This window comes from Carassius gibelio, chromosome B8 (assembly GCF_023724105.1).
Source record: "Carassius gibelio isolate Cgi1373 ecotype wild population from Czech Republic chromosome B8, carGib1.2-hapl.c, whole genome shotgun sequence".
In the NCBI taxonomy this organism is placed as follows: domain Eukaryota; kingdom Metazoa; phylum Chordata; class Actinopteri; order Cypriniformes; family Cyprinidae; genus Carassius; species Carassius gibelio.
In genome coordinates, this window is record NC_068403.1 from 15,580,823 (window position 1) to 15,600,119 (window position 19,297).

The window sequence follows — 19,297 nt, forward strand, 5'->3', positions numbered from 1 at the left end:
GATGCATGTCTGTATGCATGCAGGTCTTAAAGGGACAGTAGGCAGTACATGCTGCCGTGTGAATTAAAGGGATAGTTCACCCTAAAATTTAATTTCTGTCATTGTTTATACACTCACATGTTGTCCAAAACCTGTATTAACTTCTTTCTTGTGCTGAACACAAAAGAAGATATTTTGTAGAATCTGTGTAACGGTTTCTGGTTCACATTGACTTTGATAGTAGTAAAACATACTCTGGAAGTCACTGTGAACCAGCAACTGTTTGGTTTTCTTCAAAATAATGCTTATGTTTTGCAGAAGAAAGGTGTTTTTTTTCAGGTTTTTTTTCTTCACTATTAAAATTTTTGGGTGAATTATTCCTTTAATGTTAATAAAACACCAAACCCACAGAGAAAAATCAATCAATACTCTTGACTGAAAAAAAAAAAAAAAAAATACAGTTGCTTTAATAGGAATCACTGTATATAGTGTTTTATTTTTATATTTGTTCGTTAATTTTTTTTAATGCTCCTGCTAAATACATCTCCTGTACCTGAAAATAAAACACTTTATTTGTAAAATATCTGTATTTTTAATGTGTATCTTTGTTCTCATTTTTTAATAACAAAGATAAAATAATTACAAAGATTTTTATCTTCACCCATGCACTTTGGCCTAAATATCCGCCAAATTTTTTCATATTTTGTTACCTTAAAAAATGCTTTATAATAAGGAAATTAGTTTGGCTGTGATGCTCAAACAGCTTGCAAAATAGAAAAACCAACATGACAAAGAATCAGTATAAAATCATGATTTCTAAAAAAACAAAACAAAAAAAAAACAAGACTTATTAGATTTTTATTATATCACCCACCCCCTGAGGGAGAACAAACCCATACAGACTCCACACCCCTGTAAAATAATAATAACATTTGCCTATGTCAAGCACCACTAATAATAAATCAAATTAGATAAAAATAAAACCATATTTAAAAATAGTAATGTTGACTCTGCTAATGAGATCATAAATTAAATTCTAATAGTTTCACAAAAATATCTTTTATTTCAACTCTCTAAGTCTCCTTACCCCCTGTAGCCTAATATGTTCACTTTTATTTAGGCCTACATGTTTACATTTATTCATTTAGCAGACCCTTTTATCCAAAGCCACTTACAACCAGAGAATACCATTCAAATACTGTTCTCATACTGTTCAAATGAGCATATGCATTTTTTTTTTTTACCTGGGGCCGCATTCACAAAGAAACTTAGAGGCTAACTGGCGAATTTATGGTAGCACCTACGTCTGGAACAGCTTAGAAGAAACAAATTAATTTACCTCTTGTCTATACAAACATGACTTCAGATTAATTTTAAAAAAGCCTACTCGTGTAGCAAGTCTTCTCACAAGTAAACACCTGTCACTCATCATCAGGCAATAACCGTGATCTGTTGTATATATGAATCTGTGAATAATAATAATAATATCATCATCATATTATTAATGTTGACCGGGATTAACTAACTTTTATGTGACAGCCCTATAGTCTAATAGGGGCCCTGTACCTATCTCTGGGTTCCTGGCTTAGAAAAAGATATGCACTAAAACAGATTGTGTGTAGTAGGCTATAGATTATTTTGCGCCAATTTTTTTAGTTGTTTATGTTGCCCCCCCAAAAAAGCCAAATGCCCCCCCAAACATGACATCCTGGTAACCCCTCTGCTCAGCTCACTGAAAAGAGCCGGCTCTTTGGCTCACAAACGGCTCTTTAAATGACTTTGACTATAATATTTCAATTTTTATTACATAATTATTTAATTTCTATAGGCTAAATTTGAAAAAATAGAGTTGGCTCTTCAGATATGCGAGCCAGCTCCCGAAGTTCAACTAAAAAAGCCGGCTCTTAGAGTCGGCTCATTCGCGAATCGCGAACGACTCATCAAAAGCTCATTCGCGAACGAGTCGATCCATCATCACTAACGCTCATTCGCGAACGACCCATCATCGGACAGGACAGGACACACAACGAACAACACAAGCCAGTCAGTCAACGAGAGACAGGTATGGCGACGAGCCCAAATAATCCAAAAGTAGCCTTCTCTAAATGGAAGTATATACATTACTTTTTCCTTCAAGAAATTAAAGAAACAATAAAAGGAAATATCAAAAGTTCCCAAAAATCTATCGTGTTATTTGCATTGATCCACTATATAAACATAATATCTACATACATGCCATTTGATTGGAGGCTAGTCTCACTTTGTCCCACAGCAACTTTTTTTTTTAGATGTGTGTACAATGTTTCATGTTTCTGTTAATAATGTATTGTATTAAGTGTCCATTTCATTATAATATTCAGATTTATCATAAATAATTGAACATGCACATGTATTTTAAGTTCCTTTAAAGAGGGGTAGAGGTGGGGTCACGTTTGAGCATTTAAAATTTAATTTTACTTGAAAGTAACGCAATAGTTACTTTCTTAAGTAACTAGTTACTTTAAAAATTTGTAACTGAGTTACTAATTTAGTTACTTTTTGGAAGAAGTAACTAGTAACTGTAACTAATTACTTTTTAAAAGTAACTTGCCCAACACTGACTACTACTACTACTAATAATAATTTCATGTTATTTGTAATGCACACTCTATAGAATCACTGAAGCTCTGGAAAACAATCTAAATAAAGTAAACATGATTATTGTCATTATTAATGATGATATTAATATTAAATAACACAAAACTACTACTAAAATATTAATAGTAAAATGTCATGTCAGTAATGATGACTGTAAATAATAATAACAATTCCAGCAATAATGTTTTATAAAGTAGTTTTGGTATTGATGTTAAAATAAATATTAATAATCATGTTTGCATTATGTCTTACGGGGCTCAAGGTGTTTTATAAAGCACAAACTTAAAAGTGCACCATGATGAAGAGCTTACAACATGTAAACAACTTACTGCGTGCACCTTTAGCCCAGAGACAGAAAAAGCAGTGAAATGCTGAGAAGCAAAGCTCACGACCAGCTGGGTTATCTCGCTCTTCCTCGTGTCCTTCAGGAGCAGGTTTGCTTCAGCAGGGGGCAGACTCCTCAGCTCTCCGCAAGCTGTGGTCCTCCACAACAGAAGGCAGCGTGTCTGGCCTTGTGCTACTTTCCCCAGTCTCCTTAACCAAGTCTGTCAAGGTGCTTCAAAGAAAGGGAGCGAGAGGAGACTTTCAAGGAAACTCGGGTGGGACTAAAGGAGCGCTAGACTTTTAGTTTCAGCTTAACTAATTACTGAGATCCAGTCAGATGTGGTTTTTGAAACTCTGAAGCATGGGGTTGGGGGTGTGATTATTCCCAACGTTTGATCACACTCTCAGTTGTGGCGTCATGTTGATTTCTCCACAGTCTGTGTGTGTGTGTGTGTGTGTGTGTGTGTGTGTGTGTGTGAGCGATCTGGCTGAGGGAAAGTCTCCTGGGGGTCTGACCGAGTCAGTGGCAGAATCCATTGTTGTCACACATAGCAAGGAAGCTTGTGACATCACTGATTGGACACTGTCTTTGTGAGGCGGCCGCCTCTTCGCCTGATGTGCATCCACTAGCCAGGAAACATGGAAACACAAATGGTTCTTAGTCATAAATGGCAGAAGGATTTTAATGACATGTTGAGTGTGTAGTTATATTCCTTTACTCTAAGAATCGTTACCTTCTAGAAAGCGGAAGTCTCTTAAATGCTTGAGGTGTTAATATTTTTGACGAGAGAAACAATTGTATGTTAAATTCCCATTGAATTTGTCCATTTTTTCATGTAAGACTTTCAACAAATGACTTTTCTAAAGGCATGAATATTTGATCAACTAGAAACATTGCTTTAATGTCAACAAACCGCCTGCAACTACTACCGTCCGCTCTGACATCATCGCTTAATTCCCTGCTAGAAATAAATAAGCCACAATTAAGCCACAAGGGACGCCACGTAATGAGCAGAATCAACACATTTTAGCTTTTCAGATGTTTGGGGTTGAAAAGTTCAGAATAAACAAACAAACAGAGATGATGTCATCGTCGAGGTTGCTGATCCTGGCCTGGAGCTAGTCGTCGTAATAAAAATGAGTCAAAGCTCAAAAATTGAAGTTTGAGGGTGATGGGTGATGGCGGTGTGAAAACGGTTGACTTCTAGTATTGCTGCCAGAAAGCCTTGCGTTCATAGGACTTGACCAATTTGTTGCAGTCTGTTGTGTTTGTCAAAATGTCTTGCTTGGATAAACAAAATGGCCAATGGCAGGAAGAAAGGTCTGGGAATGTTAGTAGTCAAACAATGTGAGTTTTTTTTAAGGGCTTATGCAAATATAGGGAACACAATATTTTTACTTATTATTTTTGTTATGAAGAAGTAAAAAAAATAATAATAATAATATTGGGAATGGTTTAAAAAAATATATTGCCTTGGTGTAAGACTTCTTTCAAAAACATAAAATAAATCTTACTGACCCACAAATCAAAGGTAGTATATGAGAATTTTGGGATATTTCTAGGAAAAAGAACTATATTGTGAATGATACTGTTACCATGATATAAAATGACTCATACTGTGATAAAAGATTTTGGTCGTACCGCCCACACCTAGTGTGAAAATTTTGTCTGTGACTGGTAGGGAAGAACATTTAAATTCATTTGATACCACTTTTCACTCTTTTTTTATTCCCCCCATATCTCTCTCATGCTCACAATCAAAGATGACTGCATCTTGTGGACTCTCTCGATGTTTACTGCAATCCATCTCTGTTTCTTGTTTGCCAGCAGAAAAAGGGCACAAGTTTTTGGATCTCTCCCCTTGCAATAATTACGATACTAGCAAGGACTGTGAGCATTTCTCTGATCTCAACACTGCTTCTGGAAGCCGAGCATTCCGATTACTGGTTTCCAAACACATCTTTGCAAATATGAACATAGGCGGGACTTTGCTCCTCTAGTGCAAAGTTAAAATGTGATTAAAAGAACAAAGGGCCAGGCTCGCCTAATGCTAATGAGGATGCTAATGAGAAAACGGTGCAAATAGGTGTAACCCAGAACACCGACCCACCTGAGGGAGTCTTTTACATCTGACAGATGCCAGTACAGAACTCCAGTGCTCTGCCCCTCTACAACTTTAAATAACATCCAGCCTCTAAATGAGAGCTCAAGCAGAGGGGGGTTGTCAACCTGCTTAGCAGAGGTCCTATGCATAAAATATCAGACTTGATGACAGTGTTTACATCGGCATAATCAGATTATGGCCAGAAGTGAGGTGATAATGGATATAATGTAGTGGGGTGATGCAGGTGACTGAATGATTAAAGTGAAATATGTAGGTGTTACTGTAAGTGTAAATGTTGAGACAAAGCTGCAACTGAAGCATAATGAAAACACCCTGAGGTCAGCAGCTTTTAGGTGCGTCTAGGAGCAAATTGTGTCCCAAGACCTGATTAATAACAGCATCGCTCCAACTAAATTTAAATGGATCATATGATATCATAAATAATATACAGGCTTTGTTCCAAGCTGCATATGTAGGCAGCATTTTAGAGGCTACATAGGCTTTATTATTATAAATTAACATGAAGGTCCACTCATAAATGGTTGAATGGAAGAAATCCTAACACTTACTATGGCAGATATACTCCTGCCTTGCATATTCATATAAAATTGGAAGATCTTTTTTTTTTTTTTCACATTACAGAACAATGTTAAACACCTCAGGTGTCAGACCTAAAGGAAATCTAGAATTGTTAAGGCACAATACACAATCACATCTGTAGTGCTCACTCTGATTTCCTTTTTAAGTAATAAACATTGTGGTTCCATACTTCTGCTTTTAGAATTCATGCGTGCAATGATCGATTTTCCATGCCATGCTTTGACAAATACATCAGTTGACTCTGTGTCACAGTAAAATACAATATTAGAGGAATCTGTTAGGTGCCGTAGTCGCTTCTCGCAGGCAAAAACAAAGAATGAACCGTGGTTTTGCTGCTGGCTTTCTGTGCAGACACTGAGTTATACAGGCTCTAATATTTTAATGAGTATGTTGAATAAGAACGCCTTCTCCTATGCCGTGTCTCAGCGCGAGGATCATGAATAAGTCAGGATTCTGTCTATGCTTTCTCAGGCGTTTAGCAACCCATGCTGTTTATGAAATCTTTTATAAATTCGCAAAACGGAAACAATTGTTATATCCTTCAGGGCGGATAGTATGTTTTTACCGGTCGATGCTATGCATTGAGAAACAAGAAAACATATTCCCATTTTCAGAGAGGATGTTTCAGAGGGTGATTTTAATTGACAAGTGTGAGATGGAAAGCTTGTAACCTGCCATGGAGTAGCAAAGAGAAATTTCGCTTTCTTCTTGCAGCTCCAAGGACACTCAACCAAAAAAGCGCTGAAATAAATCGTGTGGTAATGAAAAACGACAACAAAAGTGTCAGACGTTTGTTTGAAAGAATGACTATGTTTACGGACTCTGTGACTCTCTCGTTGGAGGGATTCCCAGGAATCTAGGTTTAATTCGAATCAAAGCTCTGAGGATCCTTTTGATCTTCTGTTATCGTGTACTTAAAAAAAAAAACAACAACAACCAAAAACCTTAATTATATCTGAAGCACCTTGAATCAAATTCGATCTGAAACCCTGGAGCTGGAGTTCCGATGTGATCTTTCTGTTGAGCAGAATCAGATCCGTAATGAGCAAGAGGTCTCTCTCTTCATGTTTTTTGTGGAACTCTCAATAAGAGATTTCTATCGGTCCAAATACCCTGTGCTTCCTTTGAAGATATCTTTGATATACGCCATTGATATACGTAGAGCTTTTGTTCTTTCAAAAATGAAGAACAGAATAGATTTTGTCTCGAAAAAGATATTGCCTTACCTTTGGGTGTTAAGTCTTGATCTTGTGTACGTCATCCTTATAGAATAGACGTTTTTCCCCCTTCATATAATTCCCCTGATACTGATCCTGTGTCATTCAGTCAGTATCTCAGTAGACTGAAAAAAGTGATGTTTTGTAACCTCCTAGCTGTCTAATTGTCTGAGTTTATGTATAGATTAGTATCCACTTGGACCCAATGAAAAGCCTGATGAAGAGGGTATGACCGTTCCTCTCGAGTGTCTCTCAAGGGCCTTTTCTCCACTCTGACCCTTTGTCGTTTTCAAGAAGTGCTTCTAATCAAGTTTAATTTGATTACATTCTCTGCATGAATGATCAATCTGTTCATTTGCGCAGATATCTGCACAATGCTAACAATAGACAAAAATGAGGTTATTTACATTTCATTCTAGTTTAAATCACAATCAGTGGAGAAATTGATTGCATTAAATACTGTTAAATTGCATTGAATGCACATTTTTCTTGCCAGTTTACAGTATGTTGAAAATCCACTTTCTGTGAAATTTCTGGTATGGTGACCTCAAATCTGCTCACAGGAATTGTTTTGTTTTGATCCTTGCAGGGAGCAGCGGCCGATGTCCCTCTGTCTGTCTCGTGATGATGAACCTTTGCCCGGATTGGAAGCACTGCCGTTCAGGCTGATGCAGCAGGACTGCACAGCGGTAAAGACTCTTCTGCTGCGGCTACGCAGGACCCTGCAGGAGGTAATGTTCCACCCTGACAGTTGATTCATGAAGCTGCTATGGCCTTCATCACGGGCGCATTAGAACAGGTAGAAGAGCTCTCCGTGCCCTGCCAGTTTCATGCCTCATCGTTCAGGGCAAACACCGAGAGAATCTCTCACTCAGAAGAGACACATTCAGTCAGTAGTCCTTGGTTAGAGAACAAAACTATACTTAATGTGACATAAAATGAAAACAAGAAAAAACTAAAGTATCTGATGTACTTTATATTTTTGTATATATTAAACTGTTGTTACATTTTGGTTCACTCCAATTGAATTTTTTTTTTATAAAAAAAAAAAAAAACACTAATAATAAGACGCTCTTAAGTATCATTTTAAGCAAATCTCGAAATGAATTTAAATTTTACATGTTGCCTGAATTTATTTTTAAAATATTTAATTGTAACTTATTGAAACAAAATTGTATAGAACTTTAATGTTGCATTCCTACTTTTTCAGAACGTTAATGCAGCATCTGTTGTGGTAGTAATGTGGGATTTTATTTATGTCACTACAGTAATACTAATATTAATAAAAAAAATATATATATATATTGGTTTTACCCCTTACAACTAATAATGCTAACCCAACTTGATTTATTGACCAGAACACATTTATAGAAGCTGCATGAACTGTTTTACATTCCTTCACAATAACAATCGCTTTCCTCAGTGAAGGTCCGGAGAACAGAGGAACATGAATATTGAAGATGAGGTTCTTTGGCCTTTTTACTGACTCTTCTCATTAATATGTAAATTAGCCATCTTCCTTCAGCATTTGTAAACTACAGTGTAACAAGAATCACAATGACTTGTGCAATTCGGCGCTGGCCTTTATTTGCTTGACCAGGGATCTTATGCACAGCCTGTTCTTTAATTCTTCGTGTGTCCTAAGTTGTTTTTTTTTTTTTTTGATACCTCGTTGCAGACTAATTTAGGGCAGGGTAGTGAGAAGGCTGGTTCAAAATGTTCAGAGGGGTTTTGATGTAGCCAAGTGTTAAGTAGTAAATATGTGAAAGGGGCATCGATTGTCTGCTCACACTTAGTTACTATAACAGGAAAACTATAGACTGGTTTCAGAGCCTGAATCAAGAGCGTCTAACCTCTCAGACATAGTGGTTTTTTTAAATGTTACCTAGGCTTGAATTGAATAGCTCTTATACCTTTGAACATTATGTACTGTATTGCCTTTTGGCATTCAGAACCTGGCACAGCATCCTTTGTGGATTAAACTGGCTTTTTGTTCATTTTTTAATTTTTTGTCGTGCCTGTTTCATTTACATAACTATTGCATTTCCCACCTGCTAAAACAGTTCAGATGTAGCCATGTGCCTATATAACCGTTCTGATAACTTTGAATGCACTGGGAAGAATCTGCATTAGAAAAACGTTTGTCTTGCTTTTGCTTTCATGCCGTCTTTGATTACCTCAATATGTTTGCACTTTTCATTACAGTTTTCTTGTCCTGTCCTTGTACTTAAAATGCAGGCATAGAGAACACATTAATCAAAGCGGCACATGCTGGATCAGTCTTGAATCCTTTAATAATTATGGCGTCTGAAATGCTGCTTGAAATTCATTCATGTTTGCTGTGAACCATTTACCAAAATGACATTGTAATGGTTGTGATATTGTACCTTGTTTGAAATTTATAGACCTGTTGAAACTACTTGATTATAGTCATCTCATTTTCCCGGTATTTTTTTTTTTTTTTTTCTCCTCCTGCTTTGCTGCCGGTGGAATAACTGAATGTCTTGGGCCCCTCCTCACACACCCACAAGCATTGCCTCAGAGATCCTCAGAGATTTTTATTTTATTTTATTTTATTTATTTTATTTGTTTATATTTTATTATTATTATTTTTATTTATTTTTTTATTTTTTAATTTAATTTAAGTTTTGTTTTGTGTTTGTCATTTTATTTTATTGCTTTAAGTTTTTGTATTATTAATAGTTTTGTATTATTTTTAATGCTGCTTAAAAAAAAGAAAGTTTATATGCAGATGCACGTCACAGAGAACTGGTACAGGCCTGGTTGAAATGCGTTAGTAGTGTATTGTTGCTAATGCATTTTACCATCCTCTTTAGCAGTGCAGGTTTTATTGTTATGATTTTTTTTTTTTTTTTTTACAAAAGTGTCTGACAATATATTATCACTCAATATATAGTCTGTTCGCTGCTGTTCTGCATCTCTGACAGTGTCACTGCGTCTGCAGATCTCTTCCTCACATTAATATGGGGGAGAGGCAGCAGTAGAATGATGAAGGAGAGAAGTGTTTGAGGCTACAGCCGAGAGAGGACAGGGCTGTCTGCTCCCCTGTTTGGATGGTATAATTACATAATATGTACAACATGAGCTAATTTCCCAGGGTGTTTCGTTACTGAGTTTTAGAGTAATAAGAGTGTTGCTTAATTTGTGCCTTTCTTTTGAAGCATTTATTGAGCTTGATTTAATATTACTTTCTAAATACATGTTTTTAAGTTGGTGAGACAAATTATATTTTGAAGGCTTTTGGTGAAGATGTACTTGTCGTCTTTGGCTGTGTGTGGTTAGATACTTAAAAACAAACTTTATAATACTGCCGAGCACAGTAACCACAGAGGCAATTATTTCAGAGCGAGATGAGCAGAATATTATTTACAGTCTTTTTTTAACCGTTATTTTCTTTTCATATGCTCATTAAATATTGAGGTGTCTGATCTTTTGCCTTTCAGAGTTCTGAGATCAGTCCTGCCAGCAGCCTGCACTCTCTACCCATAAGCCCCTGCAGTGAGAAATCCCTCCCCTTTAAGGTAATAGTCCACATTCAGTGTTGTCAAAATGTGTTTCTTTTCTATTAATATCGTGGATGAACACTTTCTTTGCTGCTAAGGTATCATTGTCGGGTCACACTTTGATTTAAAAAGCTTGCTTTCATTTTTTTTCCCCCTCCCTGAAGATTTCAAAGCCTTTAGATCAAAAAGTATGTAGTTAATTTTCTAACTCCATTGTGCCACTCCTAAACTCACTCTGCTCTCTTCATTTAGGCTTCTCTCTCTGATAGAGTTTCTCCACCATCAATGACATTTTCCCACTATCTTGATGAGATTATTTGGTTATGTGCCCTAATCTCGCTTGGACCGTCATCGGGATAGGTTTATAATTTAGTATGAGGAGCTTTTGCTTGGTAGAAGAGGATTTCGTTTTTTCATCAGGACTTTTTTCATTTTTATTTTTTCGGCTCAAAAATGCTGCAAAGTGGAAACGAGGTCTGCGTCTTTCTCTGTCCTCCTTACTGACCTACATGGAGTGCTAACAGAAGCGACGGTTGCGGCAGCGGATCACGTGACATTGCAGCTCATCCGTAGCCTAGCGCCACGCAGTGGGAGAGGGAGATGCTTAGAATAGGATCCCATGCATTCTGACATTGTGTGCAACTGACAGGAGAGGGGTGGGACTTGTCCTGATTCATTCCACCAAAAAAAATAAATAAAAAGCCCTAGAACCCACCTGAGAAGGAACCGTGTCACTTCACGTCCTACTTTTAACAGAAAACTTCTCTCACCAAACATTTGTTATCCCCACCTTCTTAATAACTAGAGCCTGCGGAAAGCATTCTCCTGCGGTGAGAGCATGGTGTCGTTTAGGGGAATAATGGAGCCTCTTGCTCTGCACCCTGGGAGATGAGCAAGGACTGGGGTTCCACAGTCATTCGTCCTGGTGTCCCTTTCAACTGCGCATTAATAACGCCTCGTTAAGCGGGTGTAGTTGTGCCCCCCACTCTGAGGGTGTCCTGTTTGAAGTTTATAACATCACAAACCTTCTTATACAGGAATAACTGAGGACATCTATCACATTTACTCCCTTTTATGCCTACCTTCAAAGTACATCAGTGAAATACTCTGCACTTCTCTAATCTTGTACCATTCTTGGTAATGAAACTGCAAGGTAGGGCTGAGTGATATGGCAAAAAATATATCCTTTGTGTTTTTTTCTCCTTTTATTTAGCCTTTTGATGACGATAATATATAATGGCATACACTACCATTCCAAAATTTGGGGTCAATAAGAATATTATTATTATTATTATTATTTTTTTTTTTTTTAAAGAAATCTCACTGATGCTCCTTTTACTTGAACTTAGGCAGTACAAATGGTAATATTGTGAAAAAGTATTACCATTTAAAATAAGTCTTATCTATTTTAAAAGATTTTAAAATATAATTTATTGCTATGATGGTGAAGCTTAATTTTCATGCAGCCATTACTCAAGTCTTCAGTGTCATGATCTTTCAGAAATCATTCATATATGCTGTTGATATCATATTTCAGAGATTTCAAAGCTCGACAATCATTTCCTTTTATTATTAATGTTGAAATCACTTCTGCTTAATATTTTTTTCAGATTAATTTAATGACTCGTGGCTGAATAAAAGTATAGATTTCCTTCTTACTGACCACAAACCTTAAAACGTTAGTGTGTGTATATTACCTTGAAATATCTTGATTTATTTTTTTCATCTGGTGGAATTATATTTTTAACCACACAGCCATGGTAGCCAATGAGATTCAGAGTAAGGTAAAATACAAAATAATAATAATAATACTGATTGAACATAATTAAGGCATTTCCCCTGTAAATTAAATTGAGAAACAATGATATTTAATAATCTATTTATTCAGAACAATTCAAGTTTCCAGCATCCCCTGGAAAATGTTTTGTCAGATGGACAACAATATTGTACAGTATATACTGTAGAAATAAACACTAATATTTACCTACAATATACTGTATAGTTTACTAAAGCATTTTATTTGAATTGAATTGATTTACAGAAATGAATTCAATGTAGAGTAGGAGCTCTAACATAGCTCTGCCATTCACTGAAGTTTAAGTAAGACTACTTTTGAAATATCTCTGTCTCAGGAAGGGATTGCATTACTAACCTAATGATTGTGGTCTTTAGCAGAGCGAATATTCGATATATATCGCCCAGACTCACCACTAAGATATTTGCGGCATTTAATTAAGACTGATAAACAGAATGCTCACCGCATTCTTGGTGACAAAGCATTATTTCTTTGCCTGCATCGACTGCTGCAATGTTAAATGTTGCCTTTTATGATCAGGGCTCTGTGATAGGAGGACTTTCTCATTTATTAGGTCCTTCGTCCTGTTCTTGCCTCAAGTATTGAATCTAGGACAGACAGATGGAGCAGCCACTCAAATGCAGCTTTACGGCACGGGCTAGAGACCCAGCTCTCTGTCCTGTGTGTTGTGTATCCGTGTGTGTGTATGCAACTGTGACCAAATGCCTCTCTAGAGGTCCTCCATGGCACTGCACAGATAAAGTGCCTCTTGTTAAACCTCTATAATTAAGATATAATTAAATATTCCCCACGGGCAGGGATTTGGAGGAGGTTACATCCGCCTGTTTTCTGCATACATCGCTCAGGACATGACCCTTTTAATTATGAATAATTATTTTTTTAAATACTTTATGCACGCTACAACATTGTGTATTAGTAAGTTTTATTTAAATAATGTTTATTTAATATTAAACAAGTAGATAACAGGTATTTAAATATTACACAGTATTTTTTTTTTTTGATAAACCTAAACTGGGTGAGCTCAAAAACATTAAAAAATCTAATCGACCCTAAACTTTTGATTTGGAAGTGTTTATTCATACAGTGCAGTTCAAATGTTTGGCATCATAAAGACATTTTTGTGTTGCTGAAAGAAACTAATGCTTCTGTTCAGCCAATGCAGCATTTAATCTTAAAAAAAGCAGTCTAAAGTACATTTTGGTATTTGAGACACTGTTGCAAATGTTTGCGCTGCTTAATGAAGTGTGGAAATTGCACAGTATCTTATAAGTGTACACTATCTCAAAAGTAGACTCCTGCAAGTCAAATGTTGGTTTTAAAATGCCCAAGCAAAAATACATATCGCTCGAAATTTAGATGAACACCTTTTCATGTACTGCTGTCTAAAAAGAAGAAAACAGACTGCATCTAACCAGAACAAAGACAGAAGTGAATGGCCCTTCACAACAAGAACAATACAAGTACATCAGAGTCTCTAGTTTGGAAAACAAACCCCTCTCTGGTGCTCAGCTGGATGCTTCATTGAACAGTGCACACCAAACACCAGCTTCAGTTGGAACAGTGAATACAAGACTCTTAGATGCTACTAGCCTTTAGGCAGAGTTTCAAAGAAAAAAAATATGAAACTGGCAAATAAGAAGAAAAAAGTAGATTGGGCAACAGATATAAAGATATAATAATACACAGTTAGAAAAGTTCTGCTGGAAGAAATAATGGTATGAAACCTCACCTGAATCTCTGACTGTTAAAATACTAAAGTTCTGGAAGAGCCTTTGAAGACCTGAGGCTAGATTCACAAAACATTCCTGAAGTGATCGTTCACATACAAATGACAGCTGAATGAAAGGACAGAAGGGCTGCTGGGTACAGAAAAAACAATGTTTTGAGGAATGTTGGTCACAAAAGCAGTTGACAGTAGCCACAAACCTGTGGAAGTCAGTGGCTACCATCAGCTGTTTAGCTTCTAAAAAATATATATTTTGTGCTCAGTTTTTAGAAAAAAAAATATATATACAGGTTTGGAACAACTTGAGGGTGAATTGTAATTTTTGGGTGAACTATCCCTTCAGGAATAAATTTCATTAATAATTATTACAACTTATAATTTGGGAGTAAAGTTAAGGAAATATGTTTTCCCAAGCACATTCTTAACTTTTTTCTTAAGATTGTGCTAAAGGCAAAACTTGAAGAATTTTGATTTGGAAATGTTTGACACATTTTAAAAAAAGTGCTGAATTCCTGTCAAGCTTGTTGCATTGAAATTTATTTTTATTATAGTTATTACGATCCTCTGCAGGCAGCGCAAAAAGACAGCCTTTGAGTCGATTTCATTGATTTCTTTAGAGAATCTAAAGCAATTACTGCCATGTTTAAAAAAAAATGTTTGTAAGTGCAATTCTCAAAAAAAATCTTCTTTCTTAACTCATTTTTAAAGATGATATTCATGAAATTGAAAATCTATTTAATTCATCCTTGACAAACAAAACAGAAAAAATATTTTCATAGTGATTTGAAATCTTTGAATGGTACCAATTTAGTGTTTTTCTCTCACAGTAATGATTGCTTTTAGGTCAAAAGTGACTCATTGTAATAATGGCCACTTTAATGGTATCGTAATCATATTAATGATAATTAATTGCCATTATTATACAGGTAAATGAAATCCAGTATTTGAGTTCAAAGGAACACATTTCAGTTTGGTAGCGATGAAGAGCTACTTGAGCCTTGCTGATGGGGTTGTAGCGGTTCATAAAAAAAGTGTAGGTACTGTACGATTCAAGTTAAGTCGCTGCGTATTTCATCATCATCCCCAGGCAGAAATTAGCTTCCTTTAGAGAGAAGCATCAAAGATTGACAACAGCTCCCTTGAGATGTTTATGTAATGTCAACAAAAGGAGCGCATTCGAGCCAAAGCTAGAGAGCTTTGAACAGCGATGTCTCCAAGTACGTGACATTGAAGCTCATAATCCCTTTCCCTGATCTCTCATGAAGGGCTCCTAACGCATGCATATTGTGTCCGGCTACCTCATGCCAGTGCTGTCTAATCTCCACCGGGCACTTCTTTTAGAGGAGAGATGCCGTTTTTGGGGCCGGAGGTTCTTTTCGGTCGTTCGTGGAGGCTGTTTTCTGCTTCTGGGCCTTTCGGTCCTCCTCTGCTGCCCTTGAAGCTTCAGTCCCTCCCTCCCCTCCCCCAGCCTCACAATAATGGATGCTGACAGCACAAGGTCGTGGGAAAGTGCCTGCTAGTTCAGGTGAAGTTTATGGAGGAGAGTGAAACCACGGCACAGAAAGCACACCTCCACCTCTCAATCACGGCAGTTTTACGCCCACACACGAGGCTGCAGATTCAAACTGGGGGCGATGGCTTGAATAACGCAGACTGACTTTTTTTTTTTTTTTTTCTTTACCGTGTTTGTGTATGCTTTATGTGCAGGATCCTGTGAGGGAAGAGAACCAGTTCCTGCAGCAGCAGCTGAAGGAGAAAGACGAGCTCATTGTACGACTTCAGGCTGAGTTGGTGAGAAAACTCGATGAGTTCAATGTAACATTTCATAACAGCAAGTTTCATAACCACCTTTCGATCGCAGAAACAGGCTCCTTTGCTCCATTGTCTTTGGGAGACCCTAATTTCATGCATTTATTTGACAGTTGGAGTTAACATCCTGTTGGTTTCATGTCCTTTCCCTCTCCCAAGGCTCTTGTTAGGAAGTTATGGAGATGGCGCTCGGCAGTTTCCTTTGAACTGGGACGATGTTTGATAGACTCACTTAACGTGCAGTAAACAGCTCGTCGTGTGCTTTACATGCACTGTGAGACACATAATGTTCCCAGTCCCGGCAGCTAGGACAGAGACGATTGAAGGAGAAATATGACAGGTCCATCTCAGATTTATAGAGTAGTGGTCTTGAAAAGAGGGATGGGATGAGATCGCGCGAGGAGGAGGGGGTAGGACGAATAAAAACAATAGAGGGCAGTAAAGAGGCTGTAAAAGCAAAAGGACAAACAAAGCACATGATGTTTCATACAATTCATGACATTTAGTGTCTTATGATTGGATGAGAGGAATGATTGGTTAAGTTTCACCCAAAAATGTGTAATTTGTGTAATTTTACTTTACTTTTTTTTCAATTATTTACACTGAATTGTCACGGACTCTTTTAAAAAGGTGGTGAAAGCATCATAAATGTATCATAATAGTCATGAGTCTTATAACGTTCAAAAGAGTCATATGTTGTATTCCATGTTCCAAAGGCCTAAATTTTGATGACTCCCAGTGGTAGTCCATGCATCTCAGAACTTGATTAATTGCCGACTCGCATTAAAAATGAACAACTTCTGGAAGCTTTGTTGGTGCAAATCTTTTACATATGTGACCCTGGACCACAAAACCATTAATAAGTCGCACAGATATATTTTTAGCAATAGCCAACAGCACATTGTATAGGTCAGAATTATCTATTTTTTTTTATCGACTTTTGTGCCCAAAATCATTTAGATATTAACTAAAGATCATGTTCCATTTAAGATATTTTGTAAATTTCCTACCATAAATATATCACAACTTTATTTTTGATTCGTAATATGCATTGCTAAGGACTTAATTTGGACAACTTTAAAGGCAGTTTTTGCAGTCTTTTTGTTTATTTATTTTTTTATACCAGGGTGGTATTTTAAATAGTTGCATCTCAGCCAAATATACATCAACAAACCATACATCAATTTGAAGCTTATTTATTCAGCTTTCAGATAGGGCTGCAACTAACGATTATTTTGATAATCGATTAGTTTGTCGATCATTTTTTCGCTTAATCGATTAATCAGATTTAACCCCATATTTTCTTTATTTAATTTTACTGAAAAAACACACTATTCCACATTCTGCCAAATGTCCTTAAAACAAATGTGCCAATTGAATGCTATGAAAACATGCAATGCTGTTAAAAAATATTTTAGTAATCCGTAAAATGTTTCCAAAAATGTCATTATAACTTTTAGACAAATAACAAACTGAAACAACTAAATAGTATTGATTCACATGATAACAAAAAGGCCTCCTTTTCCTCTGATAACAGATCACATGCTTGCTGGCGCTGTTCATGTACTTTTTGACTAATTGGGTCTCTGAATAAAAAAACACTATAAAGCACTTGACAGTTTTTTTTCTGCCTTTCTTTTACAGATAACAGCAATAATTATATATTATTGCATTAAAAATAGCTTACTACTGTTACTACAAAGCTTATGCATATTGAAGGTCTAACCAATAGAGAAAGCCAAAAAATTATTTTGGTAATTACCAATAATTACAAATTACAAAACTGGTTAAAAACCTTACATACATTGGCTTAAATAAATTTGTTAATCACTGTAGGCTATATAGTGAATATAGTTTAAATCTCTAGATTGAAAATTATTATTATTAATAATAATTATATTATAAAAGCGCCTGCTAAATGACTAAATGTAATGTAAATGTAAAAATGAAACCAATAAAGATAATAAAGACAAATAAAATCTCAGTCTGCAGAAACACGCCTCGCTTGCACTTTGATAACAGTCAGTCTCCTGTTACTGTAATTTCTTTTTCCTGTAAAAACATCTGGTATTTATATTCCGACAATTACACGATGTTGTGACGTCACACTTTACCACATGTTAACGCGCCTGCCAGCGCCTGCCAGCGCTCTTATAGTAAAGATTTCAAACTTACCGTAGACTGTCAGAGCAGGCCTTAATGCAAAAATGCTGCAGTTGTACGTCCACTGTGAGCAGACCCGACTAATCGATAATTCGAATTGTTGTCGATGATTTTCATTATCGATAATAATCGATTTTATTGATTAGTTGTTGCAGCCCTACTTTCAAATTATCTATAAATATCAGTTTTTAAAATGTTACCCTTTTGATTAGTTTTGTGGTCCATGCTATTTCTATATATATATATAGACATATAGTGTCTGACTGGACAAAAAGTAAGTGTGGCTAAGCTTCCCCCCAAAATGTAAACGGTGTAATTTACTTATCCATATTAGATTTTCAGTGTCGTCTTTTTCATGTGTTTACATTTAATTGTGACTGATGATTTCAAACTTTAAAAAGGTATCAACTTAAAAGTATCATAACAGAATTTTATAGAACATATGCTATATTCTGTGTCCCAAAGGCCTTCTTAAACCCTGCCCGCAGTTTTACTGGCTCCCAGTAGTAGTCACCGCATTGCAAAAAAGTCGAGCTTTGCAAACTCTCATTGAAATCTAATGACGTCAGGATGCTTTGGTGCTGCAGATTTTTAACATTTAGTGTCTTCTGATTGGACAAGGGGAATTAGTGGATACGATTCACCCAAAAATGCACTTTACAGTATGAGATTTTTTTTCAACATTTCTAAAAGCACCACTCACCATTCAAAGTATCATAACGGCATACTCCATGTACCAAAGTCTCTCCTAAAACCTGTCAATCCTTACGATGACTCCCATTTGTAGTCAACATTCAAGCTCTAGAAATCGCCAGCTCTCAATGAAAACTAATGACTTCTGGACGCTTTGGTGCAGCATGAGATTGTGTGAATAAATGTGCTTTTATTCTTCAGCAACAGCAGCACTGCATTACCAGTTTAAACGTTCTCCAAACTTGCTGATCGCTGTCTGGGTGTTCAATGGAAAGATTGCAAGTCTGACTTTCGCTCAGTCTGTAGAGGTTTGAATCGATGTTGTCCTTATCTGTCTTCTCTTCGAGAACTGAATTCAGAAATGTGCTCCCGAGAGTGTTAAGCACGTCTCTGAAGGCCTCAGTCTTTTTCTCAGAGAAAACAGTCTGTTGGTAAATACCACAGTGCTCACTGCAGTTTCTCTGCTCCGTAAGAGCCCAATGACTCAAACTCTGTGTGATGTGGGTTTCGACCTGAGAACTGCAGTGGTTGTTATATCTCCAGAAAAGCATGCATACTGAACACATGTAAACACGAATGCATAACGTGGCATCCTGCTGACGACATTGGAATCAACATAGAGTTGGTCATTGACATCATCGCTTCGCAGATTCTTTCGCCCAGAGACTTCCTCTCTATTTTTAGTGGGAAAAGAACCTGCGGCC

The 19,297-nt window shown here is 36.6% G+C and overlaps 1 protein-coding gene across 4 annotated transcripts in view; it reads left to right on the forward strand.

The window, feature by feature from the left end:
* Window positions 1–19,297, forward strand: part of ccser1 (coiled-coil serine-rich protein 1) — a 78,037-nt gene that overhangs the window by 25,046 nt on the left and 33,694 nt on the right. For 3 of the 4 annotated variants that reach the window (XM_052564134.1, XM_052564135.1, XM_052564136.1), the window contains 3 exons: window positions 7,452–7,593; window positions 10,327–10,404; window positions 15,636–15,719. In XM_052564134.1, the coding sequence (XP_052420094.1) occupies window positions 7,452–7,593; window positions 10,327–10,404; window positions 15,636–15,719 (304 nt within the window). Of the gene's footprint in view, window positions 1–7,451; window positions 7,594–10,326; window positions 10,405–15,635; window positions 15,720–15,850; window positions 16,545–19,297 lie in introns of those variants that run through there. The other variant, XM_052564137.1, reaches the window with a different exon arrangement.